Here is a 25,233-nt window from a genome sequence, read left to right on the forward strand (position 1 = left end):
ATCCATCTTCAGAGCAGATACTGACGCATCGACCTTGCCAGACCTCTCTGCCATCGATGCCACCACGACACTAGACAACGTTGTCCTCCTACGCGAGTTCATCGCCGCACATCGGACGTCGAGTCTCCACTGCGCCATGCCGTCGAGATCCGCCGCCATCAATGTATAGGATGAAGCACCGCTCCACCAAAGATGCCGTCCACTGTTCCCTCGAGCCCGTATACACCTCCAAGAATGACGCCCCCAAGGGGGAGACGACACAAGAGCGCCGCCGTCATCCGATCTACTGATCTAGAGTTTCCCCTGGAGGTAGCAGACAATGGTCTGAAACTTCTCAACGGTGATGCCTTTAAGAAGGAAACGGCACAGAAGAGCACTGCCATCACCGGCCTTGGCAGCTAGCCGAGAGCAAGTTTTCACCCAGATCGGTTCAAAGAACCTCCATCAAGCGTCTTGTGCACGGATCGCCGTCTTCTCTGACGGGGACTAGACAAAAAGGGTCCAACCGCCGCCGCCTGACCGGCCACGACACCACCACGATGCCTAACAGCCGGCGTGGTCAGGCACACCACGCTAGCCCATTGCCACAGAACCGAGCCATCGGCCCACCCAAGCCCATCTGGGTCGGGCGAGATCCGTGAACCCGGCCTGCCACCACAGAAGCGCCTCACGCGGCTTATTGCTATGTAGAGGTTGGGCGTGTGCTCATTGTGTTATGTATTTTCTCGATGCTTCATTTTGAGTAAATAAAATCCATCCTTTGTCAATAATGATAGCCTTCCATAAAAAAAGAACTGCAAGAAATTTCGTTAACAGAAAACTAACTAAAAATCCTTTTCCTCAAATTTCACCTAAAATCCGTTTTCTAGAAACCGAGCTGTATCCAAACAACTACTCCCTCCGTTCGGAATTACTTGTCGCACAAATGGATGTATCTAGACGTATTTTAGTTCTAAATACATCCATTTCCGAGACAAGTAATTCCGAACGGAGGGAGTACTTACGTATCTGCGTAGGTCATACATACATAATAAGAACAAAAGAAGCAGGTATCCGCAAACGCCAAGCGACGGCATCCTTCGGCTCCGCGTTTGCTCTCGATTCCACGAAAATGAAGGCAACATCCTGATTTATTAACAGTTATTACAACGTCTCCGCTTGGGTTTCTTGCCACGCTTTGCCGATGAAAACAACAACAAACAAGCGAATCCAGCCTTTTGCTTGTCCTTGGTGTGTGGTACATCGTTTTCCACAATTCCCATCGATAACCGCGAAAATGTTGTGACGACAAAGAAGAAACGAGAAGATAAGAAAAACATGTGATGCCAAGCAGAGCAGAGCACCCACCCTCGTATCATGTCGACGACACTTGCTGTGCCTATATAACATTGGGACCATCTTCCACCGCACCTGCTCTAGTTGTACCGCACTACCACACAGTTTTATTATTGCAGTAAGAAATTAATGGAGGTCGACGTGGCAGCAACTAGACTCGGAGTCGGAGGTGATGTGTCTTCTCCTTCATCGCTGAGCCTGCTCTGCGGTCTCGCTGCGCTGCTCGTCCTCCTGTGGGCGGTCTCCCGGGCCGCCGAGACATGCTGGCTGAGGCCACGGCGGCTCAGCCGGGCGCTCAGGGCGCAGGGCCTGGGCGGCGCGGCGTACCGCTTTCCCGCCGGGGACCTCGCGGACAACGGCCGGCTCAACGAGGAGGCTCGGTCCAAGCCCATGCCGCTGTGCCACGACATTGTACCCCGTGTGGCGCCACACCTCGTCAACATCGTCAAGGAACACGGTAGGAGAATTTTGTTGTTGCTCAAGTTGAATTTCTCTCTGGTCCAATATGTCTTTCTTTTTTTTTTTCGTTTTCCCGACATGAAAATTGATGTTACAGTATACTGAAGTATCTATGTTACTATTGCTCTTCTTGTACGGGCATCTGATGAATTAATCCTGCTCAAGGTAGCATTAAAAACAAGATATTATTGCTGTCTCAACTTCATTTTTTCTCCAATTCCCGCGGAAAAAAAATCATTTTCCCCAAAAGTTTCTGACGGCAATCAGTTTTGAACTGCATGTAGGCAACGTTTGCATCACCTGGTTTGGACCAGTCCTAAGGATGGTCATAGCAGAGCCAAAGCTAGTGAGAGAGATCCTATCTGACAAGTCCGGCCATTTCGAAAAATTCACCAACAAACGTCTGGGAAAACTGATAGCCCTTGGGCTTGCGAGCTACGACGGTGAGAAATGGGCGATGCACAGAAGAATCTTAAACCCCGCTTTCCATCTCGAAAAGCTCAAGGTAGTACTATTCTTTCTTACTAGGCTAGCTCCTAACCCGATCAGGGTGTGTGTGCACGCGCGCTAACTGAAGCTGTTTACAGAGCATGTTGCCGGCTTTCTCGACATGCTGCACCGAGTTGATAAGCAGCTGGGAAAGTAAATTAGCCGGTTCTGATGGATCACATGAAATAGACATATGGGAGGATTTCCAGAACCTAACCGGAGACGTGATCTCTCGCACGTCGTTCGGTAGCAGCTTCATGGAAGGGCGAAGGATCTTCCAGCTTCAGGCAGAGCAAGCAGAGCGAATTATCAAGGCCTTCCAGTATATGTACATCCCAGGCTACCTGTAAGCTGCACACTTCCTGTACCAATTACTCTTGACAGTCCTTTTTATTCTGAAGTACAGTAAGTTTTTTCCTTGTAAGAATGGAAGTAAGCATGAATGATGCGACTGGCCTTTTTCAGCTTCTTTCCGACTGAAAACAACAAGAGGATGAAGCAGATCAACCGAGAGATTGAAGGGCTCCTGAGAGGCATCATCGAGAAGCGGGAGCGCGCAATGGAGAACGACGGGCTTGGCGGCGACGACTTGCTTGGCCTGATGCTGCAGTCGAACAAGGAGAGGGGGACGTCAAGGATGAGGATGAGCACCGAGGATGTGATCGAGGAGTGCAAGCTCTTCTACTTCGCGGGGATGGAGACCACGTCCGTGCTGCTCACCTGGACGCTGGTCGTCCTGGGCATGCACCCCGAGTGGCAGGATCGGGCCAGGGAAGAAGTCCTCAGCGTCTTCGGCAAGGACAAGCCCAACTTCGACGGCCTCAGTCGACTCAAAACGGCAAGTGTCTCTCACACTTTACTTTTAAGTCTCGCCTAGAAGCCATTGCTGACTATGATTTGGCTCGGATTTCCTTGTCCAGGTGACGATGATACTGTATGAGGTGCTCAGGCTGTACCCACCGGCGGTTACGCTGAACCGGAAGACATCCAGAGAGATGCAGATTGGAGGTATCACCTACCCTGCGGGCGTGCTGCTGGAGCTGCCGATAATCATGGTTCACCACAACCCGGATGTATGGGGGAAAGACGTGCTGGAGTTCAAGCCGGAGAGGTTTGCGGAGGGGATCTCCAAGGCAACCAAGGACCAGCCGGTCTTCTTCCCGTTCGGCTGGGGCCCGAGGATTTGCATCGGCCAGAACTTCGCGATGCTGGAAGCCAAGATGGCGCTCAGCATGATCCTTCAGCGTTTCGAGTTCCAGCTCTCACCTTCCTACACGCATGCGCCGTACACAGTCATCACACTGCATCCTCAGCATGGAGCGCAGATTATACTCAAGAGTCTCTGATCGTCATCTTGTCTTGCAGCTTTGTCGACCTGTCGTGGGTAAGTTACCTGTGGGGTAACTTGGTAAGTGTAAGAAGTAGATTGAATCAAGTGAACTACTACTAGACTGTTTCATTGTATCCTAAAACTGGGTATTTGTACATGGTTAAGTACGTGTTGTTCACACCGGTTACGAGGAACACAACTGTTACCAAAGTTGGTTTATACAGGGAAAAGGTGCCTGAAAACAAACAAACAAACAAAAAAGAAAAAAGGTGCCTCTTCAGAGGAGGCACCAATACAGAAAGGAGGCGTCCATATGGACACATGCGTCAGGCGTCCATACGGACACATGTGTCCGCCCGGGGCCAAATTTAATGTTTTGGAAAAACCAACGTCCACACGTAGCGTTTGCAGATCGTCCACACGCCTCTATCACCATTCATTTTGCCACGTATAAATAGATGACATCAGCAGAATTTTTTTTGGTTTTCGGCTTAAAAATGTTTTATCTCCTAAATAAAAAGGCGAACTAAAAATCCGTTTTCACCATTAAATCCGTCTCGACGAGATCTTCAAAACTAGACCCCATGTTGATATGCTTCGATGAATTTTTTTTTTGCCCAGAAGTTGCCATGATGTTTACACTATAGTTGCCATAGTGCTTAAACTAAAGTTGCCATGTGGCATTTTTAGTTTGTAGATCATGGCAATTTTAATTTTTTGATGATGGCAATTCCAGTACTTTGATCATGAAAAAAATATTTTTTTATTGAACCATGACAATTTTAAGTGCATGTATCATGACAATTTTAGTTTATGGTGCATGGCAAGTCTAGTTTCTTAATCTCCGTTTTATAATATGTTAAAATTTACTTTTAAATGTAAAAGAAAAATAGTTGAAACATGTCATGACAACTTCAGTGTAAATATCATGGCAATTCATGTGCAATAGACATGGCAACCTTTAATCAAAAAAAAATTCGCCGAAATATATCGATATGAGATCTAGTTTTGAATATCTCATCGTGAGGGATTTAATGGTGAAAACGGATCTTCAATCGTATTTTTTATTTAAGAGATAAAACATTTTAAAAACTGAAAATCCAAAAAGATTCTCGCATGCATGCATGCGATGACGTGGCAATCTATTTGCATTAGAGACCTGTGGTGCATCTCCTTTACTGTCACACGTGTGACAATTATCGACGTCCTAATGTTTTAAGGTGGTGTTTGGTTCTCTAGTCCTAGGACTTTTTCTAGTCCCAACTAAAAAGTCCATAGTCCATAAAAAGTCCCTTCTTGTTTGTTTTTAGAGACTAAAAAGTCCCTAGTCCCTTTCTAGAGGTTATTAAATGACCATGTTGCCCCTAGTATATAGAAAAATAATAATCAAACAACACCATGAGGTGGCGGGCCAATGAGTGCATGGAGGGGCATTGTTGGAAAAGTTTCAAAAAGTCTCAAAAAGACTCTCCTTGAGAGTCTTCTTCATTTAGTCCCAAATGCCTAGTTTAGTCCCTAAAAAGTCCCTCCCGTTTGGTAAAAAGTCCCTAAGAGGGACTTTTTCTAGTCCCTACACAAAAAAGTCCCTAAAAATAAACACCCCCTAAGTCTTTTGCGAAAATTTAGCAGGATCTGACTCTTGTTCGAAAGAATTTCAGGATCTGACATTTTTCCTATCGCCGTAGTCTCTGTCACCAAGGTAACATTGCCTATCGCCACGGTCTTCGACGATAGAATTTAACTATGTTATAATGTCGTCATAACATGAAAAATACCCACCTTCAAAATCCTTGACGGTAGACCATCATACCCTACGCATGCATGTCGGCTGGGCTGGACGGCGTTTTGCAGTTATGTGGCTGCAAATGTGCAGGCTGCCTGCGCTGCCTACTCCATGCCTAGCTACCTACCTGTGCATCCCATCAATTGTTCAAGTTTGTGGCATGTCCAAGCTAGGAGCTACTCCCTTCGTTTTAGACTAGCTACAATGGAGAGTAACATACACTAGTAATATACACATATCTCTAGACTATGTTACTACCTCCATAGTGGGTAGTAACATAAGTGTGGTAACATGCAAAGCTTTATTTATTAAGTGATAGACTCATATTGCATTGTGACATGTGATGTTACAGTAACTAGCTAAGTTACTCAAACTACCTCTCTCCTCATTAACTCATTGCCATATAAGCAAATTTACTAAGTTAGACTCGATGTTACTGCTGAATTTACTCACTGTGGCTAGTCTTAAAATATAGCGTGCCCGCGCTTTTCGAGGTTAAAATTTGACCATAAATCTAACCAATGAGACCGACCAGTGAATTCGTATTCAAAAAAAGTTTTTAATTATATAAGTTTTGCTTCCGCCACAGTCAGTCTCGTTGGTTAAATTTATGGTCAAAGTTGAAGCGCGAAAACCGAGAACACACTATATTTTGAAACGGAGGGACTACGTGCTAGTAGTGATGCATGTGGGTGGAAAGAGAAAGGAAAAGATGGATGCAATGTTCGTGCATACTATGCAGTGCGTCAGAGAAAGCAATGGTTGCATGCACTCACATGCGCCTTGTAATAGTGTATAGCCTACCGCCAAGGACAATGGTGATAGGGTTACATAGCTTACCGCTAAAGGCTCTGGCGGTAAGATATGTTGCACGTTAAATGGTCGTGACGGCGTAGTTAAGTCCTACCGCCACTGACATTGGCGGTAGGTTGTGTAACCCTACCACCGATGACTACGACGGTAAGAAAAGGGTCAAAACCTGATTTTTTTCGAAATAGGATCAGATCCGGCTATACTTTCGCAAAAGGGTCAAGACACCAAATTTGGCCTCCGCCCGGCGCTTCACGCAAACAACAAATACCAATGGCATTTTAAGGCGTCTTCAACCAATCTTCTAAAAGGGATATGGTATTCGTCCATGGAAAGTGATGCGGTCAACCAAACGAAATTTGAACAAACGTATAGATTTCATGCAAACCAGATGATTTCCATTTAAACTAGACTAAAATCATGGCATTTTCAACACAAAGCAGACATGTTTTTTTAACATAGCAAAACCTAGTCTACATCTTTGTTGTCCCTGGAGGCGTCCATGTTCCATGTCCTGTTCTTCCCCATGTCCAGCGAGCTCAACGGCCATTACCTCCGGGAAGTGAAGATAAGGATCGCCGACGAGGGGAAGAGTAGGACATGGGACATGGAGGTGCCCACGTTCATGTCCCACCTTCTACACTTCCATGCCAGAGTCCGCTATGTGGATATCGCCCATCGAGGTCAAAGTTGAATATTTGAGGACTCTTCCATCAATTTAATCAAAATAATAGTGGATAAAACATGAATAACATAATAGCGATGATAATCAAAACAAACAACAAACTACTGAAACTAGTCATGCAGTCGAGGTGATAAGAAATAAGTATCATATTCATATCGATTGCTACTAGTTGTAAGCCAAATGCTAGTCCTAAAAAAGAGGATACAATGGCATACGGAGCAGCGGAAGAGGAAGCAGGTGCACCGTTCATGAACTCGCGGTAGGTTTGCCCCTCTGCCAGACGGTGATGCGCGAGAGGGCGAGGTTGTACATTGGTCCTCCAACGCGAGTCGGAGCACCTACACTAGCGGCCTCGGCTGCTCATCCTCCATGACGTTGTTGAAGTGCGCATGCGCCTGTGCAATGGTGAAGCCAGTACGGACCAGCGCAAGCACGGATGCCGGATCGTCGTCAGATGCCTCCTGCATTGTCGGTCCTCGTTGCTCACCTCCAGGGAGCTTTCCTGCAAGCTAACAACTATCCTCTGCGCATGACAGGCCTGCCAGTTAGCCGCAAGACTATGAGTATTGGGCTTCAGATCAGGTGCTCTAACTCTACACTTGTTAGTGCCTTCTCTGATGCTGATTGGGTTGGCTGTAGTAATGATAGAAAATCAATAGGAGCACTTTCAGTATTTTTTGGCTCTAATCTTACTTCTTAGTGTCAGAAAGCGGACTACGATATCAAGTCAAGCACAGAGGTTGGATACAAATCTTTGGTAGATGTAACTACTGAGATCATTTGGATGGAATCCTTGCTTGCACAATTTGGGATTAAACAACATCGTGTGTCCTATTTATGGTGTGATAATTAAGGAGCAACTTATTTGTCTGCTATCTTTCATGATATGACCAAACGCGTCAAGATTAATTTTCACTTTCTACGAGAAAGAGTTGCAAAAAAGAAGTTGGAGATATGATTCATTTCATCCAAGACCAATTGGCAAACGGGTTCAAAAAGCCCTTACAGTAAGGCCATTCGAGGAATTCAAGAGGAATTTAAATTTAGGACAACTTAAATTAAGAGAGGGTGTTAGATAATATGGTTTAATTCCATATCGTAATCTCAACTACACTTATCTCTATTCCCTCTCGCACTTATCCCTTTCTCTCACCTGTACACGCTGCATCTAAGCGATCGGCATGTACTTGCATGCCACGACAGGGGCTCTTCCTGTGGCACATAAATAAAGTTCATGTGTCACATAGAAGCCCTCACGCCCCCGTGTTGTCCCCGCTAGGGCGACTCGGGCGACGCACAAACCCTAGCCGCCGAGGGCACGATCCCCCACTTCCCTTCCCTCTGCCGCCGCCGGAGGATGCCACCGGGCTAAGCCCGGAAGCCGATGGCAGTGGTGGAGGACTCCCTCTCTCCCACATCTTAGGGATGGTGTGGGGCCCCTAAACGTGTGGTGGCGCGGCCGATCCAATTTGTGGTGCGACGTCGATGGCTATGGCAGGCGACGACGTGGTGGCCGGCCCTACCTCGGACGGCGGCGGCAGCTTGCGCGACATGGCCCTGTACCGGGAAGGGCAGTGTCTACGGTCGACGGTGGCTTGGAGGGCTTGGTGGACTGGTCGGCGGCGCCTCCGGTCAGATCTAATCTTACTGGTGCAGCCGACGGTGGTGGTCATCTCCTCCGTTGGAGGTTGTCGGCCTGAGGCTGAATGATCAGATCTCGAGATCCATTATCTAGTCCCGGCTGTGAGTCGGGAAAACATAGTTTCCATGAAAATCGAGCCGATGGCGACGTTCTACGTCGTTACCTTGATGAAGGCATCGTCATGTAACTACTGTCGACCCACTCGTGCCGCTCTGTGGGAAACCCTAGGATCTAGTCTTCCAGATCGAACGATGGCGGTACTGCGGTGTCGTTTCTCTCTTGGGAGCATCGTTTATGGAGCAACACTGGAAGACAGAGGCAGAAGGTGGAGTGTCTTCATCTTGCATGGAGCTTTGGTGGAGATGTCAAGTCATGTCTGGCTGACAGGTGCTACGTTGTGTCATGCCGGGCCGGTAGGTGCTACGCACGACAAATCTTCCAAAATCTTCGCGTCTGGATGGACGAGCGCGGGGCGGTGGCACCGTTGGGTGCCGTGGTGGCGTTGACGGATGGACGGACTGGTAAGGATGATGCGGATCTCTCTCCTAAAGATGGGTCAACGGTCCGATGATGATGACTGCGTCTAAAATATGTGCATGTGGTGTACGCTCTAGGTCTGTTACACCGGCTGCTGGTTATGATACGTTATGTGGATGGATCGGTGACGACACCGGTTTTAGATATGGGGAGTGAGAGCATTCCGTATTATCGAATTTTGTAGGTGTAAGTGATGGCTTCGGGTGGCTTCTTAACCTTTGTTGAATAATAAATAAAAATAACAATATGTTTTAACCTTTTTTTCTAAAAAATCATAAATAAAGTTCACACGGCTCCATCAGGGAGTAGGAGCGATTGTTTGGCAAATCTTCAAAACACTCGAAGTAATTTAATTTGATGGGCTGTTAGTTTAAACTCATGATCACGTTCTGCCCATAAAGTTTTCTTTTGGAACCAGTAAGACTTTATTTCTCAAATAATAGCCAAATCATTTATAATGGAATGAGAAATAAAGTCAAGGATAAACATTCCCAAGAAATAGAAGTTTATCATTAAAAGATTTTGCGCTAATGATCACGTTCTGCCCATAGAGTTAGTGAACCAAACGTTTCACTGATTTGCAGTCTGAAGGAAACTTAAAACGTGAAGCATGGGTCAAAACTATGTATGACATCAGCACATGCGTTGTTGCCGAACTCATGTCTGCCCTTTTCAATATTCATTTGGGTAAACATTGCTCAACACAGTACAATCACAAGATTATTTTAATTATAAATACACCCATCTTTATTGTTCGAGCCCCCACTTCTGTTGGGCGGTTTGGTTAAGACCTTTGATTTTAGATGCTAGGTTTGGTGTGAGGTCTGGGTAAACGGTCCTAATCATGTGCACCTCCTTCATCAAGTTGACAAGAATAGCAATACAGGAAGGTAACTTTAGAGTTATTAATGTATTATTTTGTAAGGTCTCGATGAATAATTAATAAAATAGTTGTATGCATTGATCATACAAAGGTAGGGGTCATCCTTGTGTTTCAAAAAAATGCTGATCTCTAAGGACATACTATGTAAACATTATTTGCTTTTTATGGTGCTCACTGGATTTGCCATGTGGTCAATGCACATTTATCTTGTTATCTTTATTGTAATAATTAATTAGGACCCACTAAAATTGTTTGTTCAAATAATATAGCTTGCGCATTTTGCCTCTTGCTTTAACAACGACGACGACGATGAATAATAATAATACTCTCTCCGTCTGGTGTGTAAGTCATTTTACAAAAACCAAATAATCTCAAAACACTTAGGCGCGGTGCATTAACGTCTAGCTCGTTTCTTGTTTCTTGACATATCAACCAATAAGAGACGAGGGCTGTATATGTTTTTAATGTCTTGAGATTACCAAACACGACATGCAATGATTAGTTCATTGCATGCAATTTTTTTTAGAAAAGGAGGATGACCCTCGGCCTCTGCATCTAGGAGATGCATACGGCCACTTTATTGATTATTCTCAGGACCTTACAAAGTATTACAACAATGAATATGAATCCACCATCTTGGCAACACATGCCGCTACTTCTATCCAAAATGATGAAGGGGTGCTAGCTGGGCCATTACCCAAACCACTCACCTAAGCCTAACATCAAAAGCCGGAAACCGAAACATATTCGGAAGCCCCAGCCGAGCCACATACCGGGTCTGGGGCACAATCCGGTCAGACGCACTCGTGTGTCGTTACCGCCATCTTTCACAGGTCCGTCTTCAGATCATATTGAGGCTTCTACCTTGACTGGCCACTCTGCCATCGACGTCACCATGACGCCAGACAGCAACCTCCTCCTGCGCGAGTCCATCTCCGCGCATCGGGCGTCAAGCCTCCACAGCGCCATGCCGGCGATCTTCGCCGCCATCAATGAGTGAGATGAAGTACCGCTCCACCACGGCATGTACAAGGTGAGGAAGGGCGAGGTCCCCATCGGAGACACGGCCGGAAGAGAAGCACCGCAGCCCCGAGACACTGCCCGGAGCTGCGACGCAGCAGTCAGGCGGGCCGCCACCAGGAACCAGACAAGCTCGCCATGCACACCCAGCATCCCTATGCCCAAGTCGGCGCCTTCAAGAAGGTGACGACGCTGTGGCGCCGCCGCCGCTTAGCCACCGGGGCTAGGGTTTTCACCCGGGTGCAGGGGAAGGGGGGAGGCAGGGGAGGTTTAGCCTCGGCACCGCCACCAAGGAGGGAATGGCGTCCGGGACGCCATCGACGCCGTGACCGCCACCGGCGGCCAAGGGTTTCCCCCGGCCAAGCGCCCTGCCTCCACCACCGAACCAGCCACAACATCAGCAGGCGCGTGTACGCTGGAGATCCAGGCCGGCCGGAGGTCATGCATCACGAGCAGGCCAGGATCGCCTCCGATCTGACGAGGGGAGCCCGGGGCCTCCCCGCGCCATGACCTGCGTCCACCGGGACCTCGCTGCCCGCGCAGCCGAGGGGATCCGGCCTACCTCACCGACGAGCACTCCCCGCCGCCGAAGGAGCGCCGTCCGCACCAACGAGGCCGCCGCCTCAGATCCGGACCCTCACCACCGAAAGGGAGCGGTCTCGCCCCGCCGCCACCATCCCGGGAGCCGGCGCCGGCTTCGCCGGCCATTCCTCCGGTGGCGGCGAGGTGGGGAGGGAGGTGGGAAGGGTGTAAGGCGCCGGATCTGGGTTCCCCCGTCGCCGCCAGGGAGGGCGACGCGGGAGACGCGGGGGCTTCCTTATCCTTTAGCGGTGATTAGTAGTAGTACTCGTTAAAAGAGATCTTCATTGCATGCAATAATTAAGAAATAAACATTAAAGTCTCTCGTTTTTTCTTTCTCTTTGGTCACGGTGCAGAACCTAAGATGACTTACTCACCTAGACGGATGGAGTAATAATAATAATAATAATAATAATAATAATAATAATAATAATAATAGACCGGATGCATTTTGGGGTGTTTCATAAAAAAGAAGGGATAAGCTGAATATAAACATGGCGTTGACTTTAGATGTCGCTTCTCAGGTTATATCTGCAGTGGGACGGTGTCCAGTTTCCAAGGAAGACCGAGCAAATCTGAGTTGTGATTTCATACTGCTAGCAACAATCAATGGGCACACGTGGGGTCCCTGGGTGCATCATCTCTCAGCTCGACCAAGCCGATTCCAGTCGGAATTTCTTCTCCACCAAGTTCCTTCAGAGCAAGGCAACATGGCCGCACTCTTCTCACACTACGCTTGAAGAAACCTTAAACAAATAAATGGGCACGATCCAAGGACTACCGCAACCGGGCGACACCTCTATATAACATGAGGCCCACCACCGTACATTACCCAGCTCCAGTAAATGTCCACTTGAATCAGATCCTACTGCTAGCATAGCAGCACACTTTTCTCCTGAGAATGCTCTTTGAGAGAAGCATGGCGGTTCTTGGAGGAGTGACGCCGACCTCGTTGCCATGGGGCTTCCTGGTGTGCGGCCTCCTGTGCCTCGCGCTGCTGCGGCAGGCCGGCAAGCTGCTGGACATGCTGTGGCTGCGGCCGCGGCGGCTGGAGCGCGAGCTCAGAGCGCAGGGCCTCCGCGGCACGCCCTACCGCTTCCCCGTCGGCGACCTCAAGGAGCACGGCCGGCTGAGCAAGGAGGCCTGGGCGAGGCCCTTGCCGCTGGGGTGCCACGACATCTCCGCCCATGTCGCGCCTTTCCTCTACAACGCCGTTCAGGAACACGGGAGGACGTGCTTCTCTTGGGTCGGCCCGATCCCCAAGGTCACCATCAGCGACCCCGACCTCGCCAAGGACGTCATGTCCAACAAGTTCGGCCACTTCGAGAAGACCAAGCTTCCGGCGCTGTCGAAGCTGCTGGCCGAAGGCCTCGCCAGCATCGACGGCGAGAAGTGGGCCAAGCATCGGCGCATCCTCAACCCGGCGTTCCAGCTCGAGAAGGTCAAGGTACGTCAGGGTACGCTAATATGTTTCGTATATTATTATCATGTACTCTCTCCGTCCAAAAATAAATGTCTCAAACTTAGTACAACTTTTTTTGGAACAAAGGAAGTATGAAACATTTAAACATCATACTAGTTTTTGGTTTGAAAGGATTTGAAAGGTGATATACAGTGTACATACAATTGATCTTTGATCTTTGGAATGCGCATGTGACTCTGCAGCGTATGTTGCCGGCGTTTTCTTCATGCTGCGAAGACATTGTTAGCAGATGGAGGACGTCCCTAGGCTCGAAGGGTTCATGCGAGCTGGACGTTTGGCCGGAGCTCAAGAACCTGACGGGGGATGTTATTTCTCGCACCGCATTCAGCAGCAGCTACCTCGAGGGGAGGAAGATCTTTCAGCTACAGGAGGAGCAAGCTGAGCGCCTCATAACGAACATTCGGGGGCTTCTCATTCCCGGCTACTTGTTAGTACCACCAGTACTATTTAAGCTTTACTAGCACTTACTGATTTCTTTTTTCAGTAAGTTCCATCTTCGTCTATACTGAACATGTAACGGGATTGTCATCTTCAGGTTCTTGCCAACCAGAAACAACAGAAGGATGCATCAAATCAACAAGGAGATCGAATCGATTCTGAAAAATCTTGTTGGTAAAAGAATCCAAGCAATGAAACAAGGCGAGAGCACCACGGACGACTTGCTTGGCTTATTGCTAGAGTCAAACATGAGACAGACTGACGAGCATGGCCGATCCAGCTTGGGGATGACAATTGAAGACGTCATCGAGGAATGCAAGCTGTTCTATTTTGCAGGAATGGAGACAACGTCCGTGCTGCTCACGTGGACAATGATCCTACTCAGCATGCACCCAGAGTGGCAAGACCGTGCAAGGGAGGAGATCATGGGTCTATTTGGAAGAAACAAACCGGAATATGAAGGACTAAGCAGACTCAAAACGGTGAGGCTTAAATATATTCAAATCGTTGCAACTGATTTTGTTTCATTCAAGATTCGAAAGCATCAACCACATCAGCTTGTTGATTAGACGGACGTTTAACTTCTTGTGTTGTCTCGGCAATTGTAGGTGACCATGATCCTTTATGAAGTTCTCAGGCTATACCCGCCGGCAACCTTGTTCAGTCGGAATACTTACAAGGAGATGGAGATTGGTGGCATAACATACCCTGCTGGCGTCATGGTTGAGCTCCCCGTGATGTTCATCCATCATGACCAGCACATTTGGGGCAGCGATGTCCATGAGTTCAAGCCAGACAGGTTCGCCGATGGGGTCTCTAAGGCATCCAATGATTCAGGTGCCTTTCTCCCTTTCGGTTGGGGGCCACGGATCTGCATCGGCCAAAACTTCGCACTTCTTGAAGCCAAGATGGCAATGTGCATGATCATTCAAAGCTTTGAGTTCGAACTGGCGCCGTCGTATAGTCATGCGCCATATACTGTGATAACATTGCAACCGATGCATGGCGCACAGATAAATGTTAGAGCTATTTGATCATTCTATTTTTTGTTGTCTCACCATCATGTATGATATAGTGAATGTGATCATTTTTTATGTTTGACGTTCTGTTTTGATAGATTTCATGGTATGAATAAAAGTGTGTGTATAGTGGTCGGATTTCGGGTTTCACTCAGTTACTGCTAAGCACTTTAAAACAAGGAAAACTGGCAGTTCGGCACACGCCTCGTCATGTATTTATATGCGATGATATTGAAGGAAATATGCCCTAGAGGCAATAATAAAGTTGTTATTTATATTTCTTTATATCATGATAAATGTTTATTATTCATCCTAGAATTGTATTAACCGGAAACTTAATATATGTGTGAATACATAGACAAACAGAGTGTCACTAGTATGCCTCTATTAGACTAGATCGTTGAATCAATGATGGTTATGTTTCCTAACCATAGACATGAGTTGTCATTTGATTAACGGGATCACATCATTAGAGAACGATGTGATTGACTTGACCCATCCGTTAGCTTAGCACGATGATCGTTTGGTTTGTTGCTATTGCTTTCTTCATAACTTATACATGTTCCTATGACTATGAGATCATGCAACTCTCGAATACCGGAGGAACACTTAGTGTGCTATCAAACATGACAATGTAACTAAGTGACTATAAAGATGCTCTACAGGTGTCTCCGATGGTGTTTGTTGAGTTGGCATAGATCAAGATTAGGATTTGTCACTCCGAGTATCGGAGAGGTATCTCTGGGCCTTCTCGGTAATGCACATCACTATAAGCCTTGCAAGCAATGTAACTAATGAGTTAGTTACGGGATGATGCATTATGGAACAAGTAAAGAGACTTGCCAGTAACGAGATTGAACTAGGTATTGACATACCGACGATCGAATCTCGGACAAGTAACATACCAATGACAAAGGGAACAACGTATATCGTTATGCGGTTTGACCGATAAAGATCTTCGTAGAATATGTGGGATCCAATATGAACATCCAGGTTCCGCTATTGGTTATTGACCGGAGACGTGTCTCGGTCATGTCTACATAGTTCTCGAACTTGTAGGGTCCGCACGCTTAACGTTCGGTGACGATCGGTATTATGAGTTTATGTGTTTTGATGTACCGAAGATAGTTCAGAGTTCCGGATGTGATCACGGACATGACGAGGAGTCTCGAAATGGTCGAGACATAAAGATTGATATATTGGATGACTATATTCGGACAACGGATAAGTTCCGAGGGTCACCGGATAATTATCGGAGTGCCGGGGGGTTATCGAAACCCCCGGGGGACTAATGGGCCAACATGGGCCTTAGTGGAGAGAGAGAGAGGGCCGGCCAAGGCAGGGCCGTGCGCCCCTCCCCCTCTACTCCGAATTTCCTTCCCCCTTCCTCCTCCTAGTAGGACTAGGAAAGGAGAGTCCTACTCCTACTAGGAGGAGGACTCCTCCCCTCCTTGGCGCGCCTCCAAGGGCCGGCCGGCCTCCCCCCTTGCTCCTTTATATACGGGGGAAGGGGCACCCCATAGACACACAGGTTGATCATTGATCCCTTAGCCGTGTGCGGTGCCCCCCTCCACCATAATCCACCTCGGTCATATCGTCGTAGTGCTTAGGCGAAGCCCTGCGCTGGTAACTTCATCATCACGATCATCACGCCGTTGTGCTGATGAAGCTCTCCCTGGACACCCAGCTTGATCAAGAGTTCGTGGGACGTCACCAAATCGAACATGTGCAGATCGCGGAGGTGCTGTACTTTCGATACTAGGATCGGTTGGATCGTGAAGACGTATGACTACATCAACCGCATTGTCATAATGCTTCCGCTTATGGTCTACGAGGGTACATGGACAACATTCTTCCCCTCTTGTTGCTATGCATCACCATGATGATCTTGCGTGTGCGTAGGATTTTTTTTTTGAAATTACCGTGTTCCTCAACAGTGGCATCCGAGCCATGTCTATGCGTAGATGTTATATGCATGAGTAGAACACAAAGGAGTTGTGGGCGTGGGTATATACATATTGCTTGCCGTCACTAGTTGATTCTTGATTCAGCGGTATTGTTGGATGAAGCGGCCCAGACCGACATTACGCATACGCTTACGCGAGACTCGTTCTACCGACGTGCTTCGCACACAGGTGGCTGATGGGTGTCAGTTTCTCCAACTTTAGTTGAATCGGATTCAATGAACATGGTTCTTTCTGAAGATCAAAAAGCAATCACTATACCACGTTGTGGTTTTTGATGCGTAGGTAAGAACGGTTCTTGCTCAGCCCGTAGTAGCCACGTAAAACTTGCAACAACAAAGTAGAGGACGTCTAACTTGTTTTTGCAGGGCATGTTGTGATGTGATATGGTTAAGACATGATGCTAAATTTTATTGTATGAGATGATCATGTTTTGTAACACAGTTATCGGCAACTGGCAGGAGCCATATGGTTGTCGCTTTATTGTATGAAATGCAATCGCCATGTAATTGCTTTACTTTATCACTAAGCGGTAGCGATAGTCGTAGAAGCAATAGTTGGTGAGACGATAATGATGCTTCGATGAATATCAAGGTGTCAAGCCGGTGACGATGGTGATCATGACGGTGCTTTGGAGATGGAGATCAATGGCACAAGATAATGATGGCCATATCATATCACTTATATTGATTGCATGTGATTTTTATCCTTTATGCATCTTATTTTGCTTAGTTTGGTGGTAGCATTATAAGATGATCTCTCACTAAATTTGAAGGTATACGTGTTCTCCCTGAGTATGCACTGTAGCTACAGTTCGTCGTGCCGAGACACCACGTGATGATCGTGTGTGATAATCTCTATGTTCACATACAACGGGTGCAAGCCAGTTTTGCACATGCAGAATACTCGGGTTAAACTTGACGAGCCTAGCATATGCAGATATGGCCTCAGAACACTGAGACCGAAAGGTCGAGCATGAATCATATAGTAGATATGATCAACATAGTATTGTTCACCATTGAAAACTACTCCATCTCAGGTGATGATCGGACATGGTTTAGTTGATATGGATCACGCGATCACTTAGATGATTAGAGAGATGTCTATCTAAGTGGGAGTTCTTAAGTAATTTGATTAATTGAACTTTAATTTATCATGAACTTAGTACCTGATAGTATTTTGCATGTCTATGTTGTTGTAGATAGATGGCATGTGTTGTTGTTCCATTGAATTTTAATGCGTTCCTAAAGAAAGCTAAGTTTAAAGATGATGGTAGCAACTACACGGACTAGGTCTATAACTTGAGGATTATATTCATTGCTACACAGAAGAATTACGTCCTGGAAGCACCGCTAGGTGACAAACCCGCTGCAGGAGCAACGCTAGATGTTGTGAACACCTGGCAGAGCAAAGCTGATGACTACTCGATAGTTCAGTGTGACATGCTTTATGGCTTAGAACCGGGACTTCAACGATGTTTTGAACGTCATGAGCATATGAGATGCTCCAGGAGTTGAATTTAATATTTCAAGAAAATGCCCAGATTGAGAGATATGAAGTCTCAATAAGTTCTATAGCTGCAAAATGGAGGAGAATAGTTCTGTCAATGAACATATACTCAGAATGTTTGGGTACCACAACCACTTGACTCACCTGGGAGTTAATCTTCCAGATGATAGTGTCATTGACAGAGTTCTTCAATCACTGCCACCAAGCTACAAGAGCTTCGTGATGAACTATAATATGCAAGGGATGGATAAGACGATTCCTGAGCTCTTCGCAATGCTAAAGGTTGCGGAGGTATAAATCAAGAAGGAGCATCAAGTGTTGATGGTCAACAAGACCACCAGTTTCAAGAAAAAGGGTAAAGGGAAGAAGGGGAACTTCAAGAAGAACAGCAAGCCAGTTGTTGCTCAAGTGAAGAAACCCAAGTCTGGACCTAAGCCTGAGACTGAGTGCTTCTACTGCAAAGGGACTGGTCACTGGAAGCGGAACTGCCCCAAGTATTTGGCGGAGAAGAAGGATGGCAAAGTGAAAGGTATATTTGATATACATGTTATTGATGTGTACCTTACTAATGCTCGCAGTAGTGCATGGGTATTTGATACTGGTTCAGTTGCTAACATTTGCAACTCAAAACAGGGGCTACGGATTAAGCAAACATTGGCTAAGGACGATGTGACAATGCGCGTGGGAAATGGTTCCAAAGTCGATGTGATCGCCGTCGGCACGCTACCTCTACATCTACATTCCTGATTAGTTTTAGACCTAAATAATTGTTATTTGGTGCCATCGTTAAGCATGAACATTATATCTGGATCTTGTTTGATGCGAGACGGTTATTCATTTAAATCGGAGAATTATGGTTGTTCTATTTGTATGAGTAATATCTTTTATGGTCATGCACCCTTGATGAGTGGTCTATTGTCACTAAATCTTGATAGTAGTGATACACATGTTCATAGTATTGAAGCCAAAAGATGCAGAGTTGATATGATAGTGCAACTTATTTGGGGCACTGCCATTTGGGTCATATTGGTGTAAAATGCATGAAGAAACTCCATTCTGATGGACTTCTGGAATCCCTTGATTATAAATTACTTGGTACTTGCGAACCATGCCTCATGGGCAAGATGACTAAAACTCTATTCTCCAGAACAATGGAGCGAGCAACAGAGTTATTGGAAATTATACATACTGATGTATGTGGTCCAATGAACATTGAGGCTCGCGGTGGATATCGTTATTTTCTCACCTTCACAGATGATTTGAGCAGATATGGGTATATCTACTTAATTAAACATAAGTCTGAAACATTTGAAAAGTTCAAAGAATTTTAGAGTCAAGTGGAAAATCATCGTAACAAGAAAATAAAGTTTCTACGATCCAATCGTGGAGGAGAATATTTGAGTTACGAGTTTGGTCTTCATTTGAAACAATGCGGAATAGTTTCACAACTCACGCCACCCGGAACACCACAGTGTAATGGTGTGTCCGAACGTTGTAATCGTACTTTACTAGATATGGTGCGATCTATGATGTCTTTGATAGATTTACCGCTATCGTTTTGGGGTTATGCTTTAGAGATAGCTGCATTCACGTTAAATACGGAACCATCTATATCCGTTGAGACGGCACCTTATGAACTATGGTTTGGCAAGAAACCCAAGTTGTCGTTTCTTAAAGTTTGGGGCTGCTATGCTTATGTGAAAAGGCTTCAACCTAATAAGCTCGAACCCAAATCAGAGAAATGTGTCTTCATAGGATACCCAAAGGAGACCGTTGGGTACACCTTCTATCACAGATCCGAAGGCAAGATATTCGTTGCTAAGAATTGATCCTTTCTAGAGAAGGAGTTTCTCTCGAAAGAAGTGAGTGGGAGGAAAGTAGAACTTGATGAGCTAATTGTACCTGCTCCCTTACTGGAAAGTAGTTCATCACTGAAATCAGTTCCAGTGATTCCTACACCAGTAAGTGATGAAGCTAATGATGATGATCATGAAACTTCTGATCAAGTTACTACCGAACCTCGTAGGTCAACCAGAGTAAGATCTGTACCAGAGTGGTACGGTAATCCTGTTCTGGAGGTCATGTTACTTGACCATGACGAAGCTGCGAACTATGAGGAAGCTATGATGAGCCCAGATTCCGCAAAATGTCTTGAGGCCATGAAATCTGAGATGGGATCCATGTATGAGAACAAAGTGTGGAATTTGGTTGACTTGCCCGATGATCGGCATGCCATAGAGAATAAATGGATCTTCAAGAAGAAGACTGACGCTGACGGTAATATTACTGTCTACAAAGCTTGACTTGTTGCAAAAGGTTTTCGACAAGTTCAAGGAGTTGACTACAATGAGACCTTCTCACCCGTAGCGATGCTTAAGTCCGTCCGAATCATGTTAGCAATTGCCACATTTTATGATTATGAAATTTGGCAAATGGATGTCAAAACTGCATTCCTTAATAGATATCTTAAACAAGAGTTGTATATGGTGCAACCAGAAGGTTTTGTCGATCCAAAAGGTGGTAACAAAGTGTGCAAGCTCCAGCAATCCATTTATGGACTGGTGCAAGCCTCTCGGAGTTGGAATATACGCTTTGACAGTGTGATCAAAGCATATGGTTTTATACAGACTTTTGGAGAAGCCTGTATTTACAAGAAAGTGAGTGGGAGCTCTGTAGCATTTCTGATATTATATGTAGATGACATATTGTTGCTCGGAAATGATACTGAATTTCTGAATAGCATAAAAGGATACTTGAATAAGAATTTTTCAATGAAAGACCTCGGTGAAGCTGCTTATATATTGGGCATCAAGATCTATAGAGATAGATCAAGACACTTAATTGGACTTTCACGAAGCACATACCTTGATAAAGTTTTGAAGAAGTTCAAAATGGATCAGGCAAAGAAAGGGTTCTTGCCTGTGTTACAAGGTGTGAAGTTGAGTCAGACTCAATGCCCGACCACTGCAGAAGATAGAGAGAAAATGAAAGTCATTCCGCATGCTTCAGCCATAGGTTCTATCATGTATGCAATGCTGTGTACCAGACTTGATGTGTGCCTTGCTATTAGTTTAGCAGGGAGGTACCAAAGGAATCCAGGAGTGGATTTGTAGCGATCCGACCTCAAATGGTCAAATCTCTGTGCATAAGTGTCATCCCTGGATCGGTAATGCTGACACACACAGTACTTGAAGGATTTATAACAGAGTGCAATCACACACTTCTTACATTGAATGTCTCAGAAGAGAACTTACTACAATAATATGGCTTAAGGCCATCTAAATAAGGCAACTGCGGAAGCATCAGAGGTAAATGAGTACATCAACTCCATCGACATAGCTGAGTGCACAACAACGACCTAGCGCACCTTACTCTTTGTTTGAAAAGTCTGCAACATAATACGTTGCAGCCCGAAACGGGTCAACACATGGAATATGCTGGCAAAATAACACTGTAGAGCAATGAACAAGATACATGCTAACACTACATGCATATATGGCTGGTGGAGGCTCTAAGGTAAATGTTTTTGCGGAAAGCAAGTTTTTCCCTACTGCAAAGGAATATATTTTATTTTAACTACAAAGTTGGTTGATAAACATTGAGAATGGAAACCCCATCTCAATCCCAATTAAATAGCAATTAACAACCCAACAAGATTAATTTAGAGTGTTGAGATCACATCAATAATTCAAGAACCAGATACTCAAAATGTCCATAACCGGGGACGCGGCGAACCATGATTAGTTTGTACACTCTGCAGAGGTTTGCGCACTTTTCCCCACAAGACTCGATCTCCTCCGTTGAATTTCTCGCACTGCATGATGTTTGAGAAACGAATGACCGAGACACAGTCTTTCCGAAGAGGTCCCCTTAACTGATAGATAGGCCAGTACACCTACAATCCCCTACATCTTCTAGCCCATCATGGAAAGGATTCTCAAAACTTACTCAACCATGCCAGAGCCCATAATGGCTTGTGGTTGCACACGGAAGTTTCTAGCATGAATGATCTTATGATCCCTTTGAGCCCGGGTGGCGAACCATAGGATGATCACACGGATTCCCCGAGATCTCCTTGGATAACACTGGATTCCCCAGGTGCCCACAAACAATCCACCCAGATGTGTGTTAAAGTAGCCACCTTAGACAAACCCTTAGTTCATAATAATTCTCACAACTGTCATGAATCTCTCAAACCAAACCACGTCTACGAGCATAGCATAGTAGTATAAGCATAACGTAGAAGTAACTCCCAAGGTTTAAATAAAAGATAATAGGTTCTGCCTCATCAACTACTTCCCAATACCCACATGTTATCAGAATCCTAACCGTGCAATGTTTGAGGGTTGAAACTAATGCATAAAAACTAGGTAATGAAGAAGTATGATCAAAGTGTTACTTGCCTTGCTGACGATCTGCAAACCCTAGAGACTCGTAGTAGCACGCTTATGATACATCTCGAACGTATCTATAATTTTTGATTGTTCCATGCTATTATATTATACACCTTGGATGTTTTATATGCATTTATATGCTATTTTATATGATTTTTGGGACTAACCTATTAACCCAGAGCCCAGTGCCAGTTTCTGTTTTTTTCCTTGTTTTAGAGTATCGCAGAAAAGGAAAATCAAACAAAGTCCAATTGACCTGAAACTTCACGGAACTTATTTTTGGAACAGAAGAAGCCCACGGAGTATCGGAGTTGGACCAGGAGAGTCCCGAGCTGCCCACGAGGGTGGGGGCGCACCCACCCCCCTGGGCGCGCCCCCTGCCTCATGAACAGTCCGGAGGTCCACCGACGTACTTCTTCCTCCCATATATACCCATATACCCTAAAAACTTCGAGGAGCAGAATAGATCGGGATTTCCGCCGCCAGAAGCCTCCGTAGCCACTGAAAACCAATCTAGACCCGTTCCGGCACCCTGCCGGAGGGGGAATCCCTCTCCAGTGGCCATCTTCATCATCCCGGTGCTCTCCATGACGAGGAGGGAGTAGTTCGCCCTCGGGGCTGAGGGTATGTACTAGTAGCTATGTGTTTGATCTCTCTCTCTCTCTCTCTCGTGTTCTTGAGGTGGTACGATCTTGATGTATCGCGAGCTTTGCTATTATAGTTGGATCTTATGATGTTTCTCCCCCTCTACTCTCTTGTAATGGATTGAGTTTTCCCTTTGAAGTTATCTTATCGGATTGAGTCTTTAAGGACTTGAGAACACTTGATGTATGTCTTGTGTGGGATACCTATGGTGACAATGGGGTATTCTATGATCCACTTGATGTATGTTTTGGTGATCAACTTGCGGGTTCCGTGACCTTGGGAATCTATGCATAGGGGTTGGCACACGTTTTCGTCTTGACTCTTCGGTAGAAACTTTGGGGCACTCTTTGAGGTTCTATGTGTTGGTTGAATAGATGAATCTGAGATTGTGTGATGCATATCGTATAATCATACCCACGGATACTTGAGGTGACATTGGAGTATCTAGGTGACATTAGGGTTTTGATTGATTTGTGTCTTAAGGTGTTATTCTAGTACGAACTCTATGATAGATCGATCCGAAAGAATAACTTTGAGGTGGTTTCGTACCCTACGATAATCTCTTTGTTTGTTCTTGCTATTAGTGACTTTGGAGTGACTCTTTGTTGCATGTTGAGGGATAGTTATATGATCCAATTATGTTATTATTGTTGAGGGAACTTGCACTAGCGAAAGTATGAACCCTAGGCCTTGTTTCAACACATTGCAATACCATTTGTGCTCACTTTTATCATTAGTTACCTTGCTGTTTTTATATTTTTAGATTACAAAAACCTATATCTACCATCCATATTGCACTTGTATCACCATCTCTTCGCCGAACTAGTGCACCTATACAATTTACCATTGTATTGGGTGTGTTGGGGACACAAGCGACTCTTTGTTATTTGGTTGCAGGGTTGCTTGAGAGAGACCATCTTCATCCTACGCCTCCTATGGATTGATAAACCTTAGGTCATCCACTTGAGGGAAATTTGCTACTGTCCTACAAACCTCTGCACTTGGAGGCCCAACAACGTCTACAAGAAGAAGGTTGTGTAGTAGACATTAAGCTCTTTTCTGGCGCCATTGCTGGGGAGGTGAGTGCTTGAAGGTATATCTTTAGATCTTGCAATCAAATCTTTTAGTTTCTTGTTTTATCACTAGTTTAGTTTATAAAAGAAAATTACAAAAAGATGGAATTAAGTTTGCCTCATACGCTTCATCTTTTTAATATCTTTCGTGAGTATGATGGAAAGGAAAATTGTGCCAAAGTGTTAGAAGAAGAATGCATTAAAATATTTGGCACTAAATCTTTGAATGATGAGCATGATTGCAATGTTGTTAGTATGAACTCCTTGAATATCCATAGTACTAATGATGATTGCACTAGTTATGATGAAAATGTCTCCTATAAACATGTCAATTTTTGTGGAGTGCATTGGGTTTGCAAGTACACACCAAATAGGGAAGATAGATATTTCAAGAGGCATAAGAATTTAGAAACTAAATTGTTGCAAGAAAGGATAGATGTTTGTGTTTAAAGATTCAATATTTATCGCCATCCTTGTGAACTTTGCAATGAACATCGTCATTTAAAGCTCCAATGCTATTTGTTTCATGATCAAGTCGTGTCCAAAAATTGTGATAACTTGATTACCCTTGAGCATCATAAAGAGCTTAGTCTTCTTTTGGGTTATGAAGAAATGAAACATATAACTGAGGGTATTCCAAAATTTAATCTCGATAAATTTCTTGATTTTGATCTAGAGGAAATTTATATGTATTGTGCGGTGAATTGCATTGAAAACCCTTACATTGCAAATTACATAAAGAAAACAAAACAAATAGAGGATGAAGAGAATACTAATGAAAGGGAAGAGACTTCCCAATATCCTCCTATTATTTTCTTATGATGAATCAGGTAATGAGGAGGAGCCTTCTATTCAACCAATCTCATTAATAAGGAGCTCCAAAAAGAAGATTAAACCCACACATGATGTGAAGAAGAAAAAGAAAAGACGAAGAAGCAAAGGTAGAAAGGTACCTCTCCAAAATAATGTTGCTCCTATTACTCATTGTGATGATGATAATTGCTATACTATTGGTGCTATCCATACTATTGATGATGAGAGTGATTATGCTTATGATATGAAAAGGCCCAAGCTTGGGGAAGCTACGTTTAATGAAGATGATATCTGTAGTTTCCCAAGTTTTGATATGCAAATTTATTATGATGATAGCATGCCT

General features: G+C 45.1%; 2 protein-coding genes across 2 annotated transcripts; both read left to right on the forward strand.

Annotated features, from left to right (window-relative positions):
* Positions 1–1,403: 1,403 nt before the first annotated feature.
* LOC123061542 (cytochrome P450 72A13) lies at positions 1,404–3,850 on the forward strand. Its single transcript, XM_044484680.1, has 5 exons — positions 1,404–1,792; positions 2,079–2,299; positions 2,382–2,629; positions 2,749–3,121; positions 3,204–3,850. Exons 1-5 carry the CDS (start codon positions 1,465–1,467, stop codon positions 3,627–3,629), a joined length of 1,596 nt encoding a protein of 531 aa, XP_044340615.1. The 5' UTR covers positions 1,404–1,464; the 3' UTR covers positions 3,630–3,850.
* Positions 3,851–12,471: 8,621 nt separating this feature from the next.
* On the forward strand, positions 12,472–14,653 carry LOC123058385 (cytochrome P450 72A15). Its single transcript, XM_044481117.1, has 4 exons — positions 12,472–12,999; positions 13,218–13,462; positions 13,571–13,955; positions 14,082–14,653. The coding sequence occupies exons 1-4, from the start codon at positions 12,472–12,474 to the stop codon at positions 14,505–14,507; spliced, it is 1,584 nt and encodes a 527-aa protein (XP_044337052.1). The 3' UTR covers positions 14,508–14,653.
* Positions 14,654–25,233: the final 10,580 nt, after the last annotated feature.

This window comes from Triticum aestivum, chromosome 3A (genome assembly GCF_018294505.1).
Source record: "Triticum aestivum cultivar Chinese Spring chromosome 3A, IWGSC CS RefSeq v2.1, whole genome shotgun sequence".
NCBI lineage: Eukaryota > Viridiplantae > Streptophyta > Magnoliopsida > Poales > Poaceae > Triticum > Triticum aestivum.